The sequence below is a fragment of the Rhagoletis pomonella genome, unplaced genomic scaffold (assembly GCF_013731165.1).
Source record: "Rhagoletis pomonella isolate Grant_MI unplaced genomic scaffold, Rhpom_1.0 Rhpom_scaffold_00004, whole genome shotgun sequence".
NCBI lineage: Eukaryota > Metazoa > Arthropoda > Insecta > Diptera > Tephritidae > Rhagoletis > Rhagoletis pomonella.
In genome coordinates this window covers 46,204,402-46,207,015 of record NW_023458558.1, presented here as the reverse complement: position 1 = coordinate 46,207,015, position 2,614 = coordinate 46,204,402, and the positions used below count along the sequence as shown (strand labels likewise).

General features: G+C 46.4%; 1 protein-coding gene across 1 annotated transcript in view; it reads right to left on the bottom strand.

Annotated features, from left to right (window-relative positions):
• Positions 1–2,614, bottom strand: part of LOC118737645 — a gene marked incomplete in the record, with an annotated part of 155,003 nt that overhangs the window by 1,909 nt on the left and 150,480 nt on the right. The window contains 2 exon segments of the mRNA XM_036468295.1: positions 1–965; positions 967–2,456. Coding sequence (XP_036324188.1) covers positions 1–965; positions 967–2,456 — 2,455 coding nt within the window.

Here is a 2,614-nt window from a genome sequence, read left to right as displayed (position 1 = left end):
TTTTTTTCAATTGCATTGCTCGATGTGGCGTATTTATCAGTCTTTGTGGTTGTGCCATCCAAAGATTTTTTCTTTTTAAGCAGCATGGACTTTTCCTTTATCTTCTCTGGGGAGGCATTATCTGGAGATCTCTTCTTTACGACGGCGCCATTTGCTGAAGAGGCGGGGCTGGATGAGGCGCTTTTCTTTTCCTTGCTCATAGCTGAGTCACGTAGTTTTTCAAATTTCTGTCCTATAGCGTAGAGCAACCCTTTACTTGGCTTCTTTTCGGGTGATTTTTCTTTTATTGCGGGACTGGACTCCTTGGAAGTTTCAACAGGCGTGGTCGTTGTTGATGTTGTTGTGGTTGTTGTTGGTGTAGTAGGTGTGACTGGCAGTGGCTGTGCTAGCTTAGACTTCTTAGAAACCTTAATAATTTTCTTGATGGTATTCGCCTTAATATCACTTGAAGAAGAAGTTTCCACATTCGCTTTCATGTTTGGCGTCTGGAGCTCAAACTTTTCCTCGACTGCAAGCGGTGGCGTCGCATCTCGTAGCCTTCCTTCGACTATCGTGGGAATAGCAGCACCGCTACGTGTAACTTTCTTCGAATCCTTCGGCGGTGTTAGCTTGGATGCTGGATAGCTCTTGGGCCGCACAAGTCGACTCTCGCGCATGCTTAATCCTGTGGACTGGGCACATGTGGCCTCATATGTGGCATTTGGCTTGTCGGCGGTCATTTCTGGAATTGTATTGGGTTTTCCAGATAACTTTGTTGTCAAAGCGCCAACTTCAGGTTTCATAACTATTGTTGGCTCCTTGGTAGGGTAAGATTTGGGACGCTTAAGTTTTGACTCTCTCTTTGTCTGCTCCATTTCTAAGGGTGTGAGTTGGTTATCTTCGGCTATTCGAAAACCACTGCCGTGTGCATCGTTAGGTGTCGTCTTTGTGGATTCAGTCTTCTTTACAATCTTCTTGACTTTTTTTCACCACAGACGTGGTAATAGTGGCATCAGCATCTGTACTTGACTCTGTTGTAGTCGATTTTTCTTTGGGCTTTATCTTTTTTATCTTTTTAATGGTAGATGACGTTTCCTTCTCTTCAATTTCGGCACGACTGCTCGGTCCTTCTACAACTGATTTTGTTGTCGTTTCCGAAGAGCGCTCCACAGAGATTTCTCTTGGCATTGCCGATCGTAGTTGTTGTTGTTCTTGTTGCGTTCGTGCAGCCGACAGCATTTGCAGCTCCTCCAATATCTTGTCGGCAAGCTCGCTTTTGCGCAGTCCTTCGGTTAAGTCACGTGGCCGCGAGACACTTCGCCGATTGTTCTTAATGGTCTCCTGCGATGAACTACTACCCGGCTGATATTCTGAATACATTTCCATGCTTTTATTACGCGCATGCTTCAACTCTGTCTTTTGCGGTATGCCCGTGAACTCCGCATTAGGTAAGCTGTGTTTGCGAGCCATTGTATCCTCCGCATTTAAGTCACTATAACTACAACGTTCTCTACTCGGCTCACGAGATTTCTCTCTTATCTCACGCAGCACATTTTGAGTATCACGTTCGCGTTGCTTCTTATCACGCTGAAAGGGATTCTCTTCTAGTGGCTCATCGAAGAAATCTGGTCGTAGAAAACGTGATATACGTTTCTGCGAAGAGCGTCTACGCAGAGAGCTGCTGCCGCCATCTGCCATTACAATTGGCGGCGACAAGCAACCACTTGGTGGACGCCCATGCGCAGAACCGATCACTTCGCGTTGCGCGCCAATACTACCACCACCACCACCACTGTAACGTTTCTGCGGCGACACCGAACCGCTTTCGGTGGACGATTCTTTCGCTGGCTTGCTGAGATATGGCGAATAGTATTTGTAACGATCATTTATGTCCGTCGTATATGATGAACACATCGACTTGCTGTAGTCGTCGCGACAAACACTACTGCTTCGGCTCTTCGACACCGCATCGCTCGGTGAGGGAATACTCGATTCATAATCGTAACGCGAACGACTAAGACTGCGCCGATAAACAGGATCATAGTGTCGACGTTCACTGCTATCGCTGCTGCGTTTGCTTGCTGTGCTGCTACTGGCTGTCTCTTCGGCCACATTTTCCTTGAGATCTTGTACACCTGCGTTGTGCAATACACCACGCCCACCACTTTGACTGCGTTTATAAATTTTTACCGGCGCGGTCTGGGTATTACTTTGCATGCTCAATGTGCGCGATAATTTACGCGCCTGCGTTGGTGGCAATTTGGCGAGTAGTTGCTCCTGAAAGCATTTTGGTAGACCGGGTGTGATGCTAGATAAAGTTTCTAAATCCTTCTTGCTCAAACGTAGACGCGACAGATCTAAGTCGGCCAAGTCGAGCGGTTCATCGGTGGATACGGCTGGCGCTGCAGGTCCGTCAGCTGTGCTACTAGGTTCGGCAATAGTAGCAGGACGGCCGATTTTGGAAGAAGTTTTTGTGCCTAAAAAATAGAAAAATGCATAAAATGGTAGCATAGCGCGAATATTGAGGGGGGAATAGAACTGCGTTTCATGTTAAATATCATAGTACGTACGCCGCAGTATAGGTAAATTTTAATGTATGTTTATTGAAATATGTAAAAATAAGTGTACTTACCGA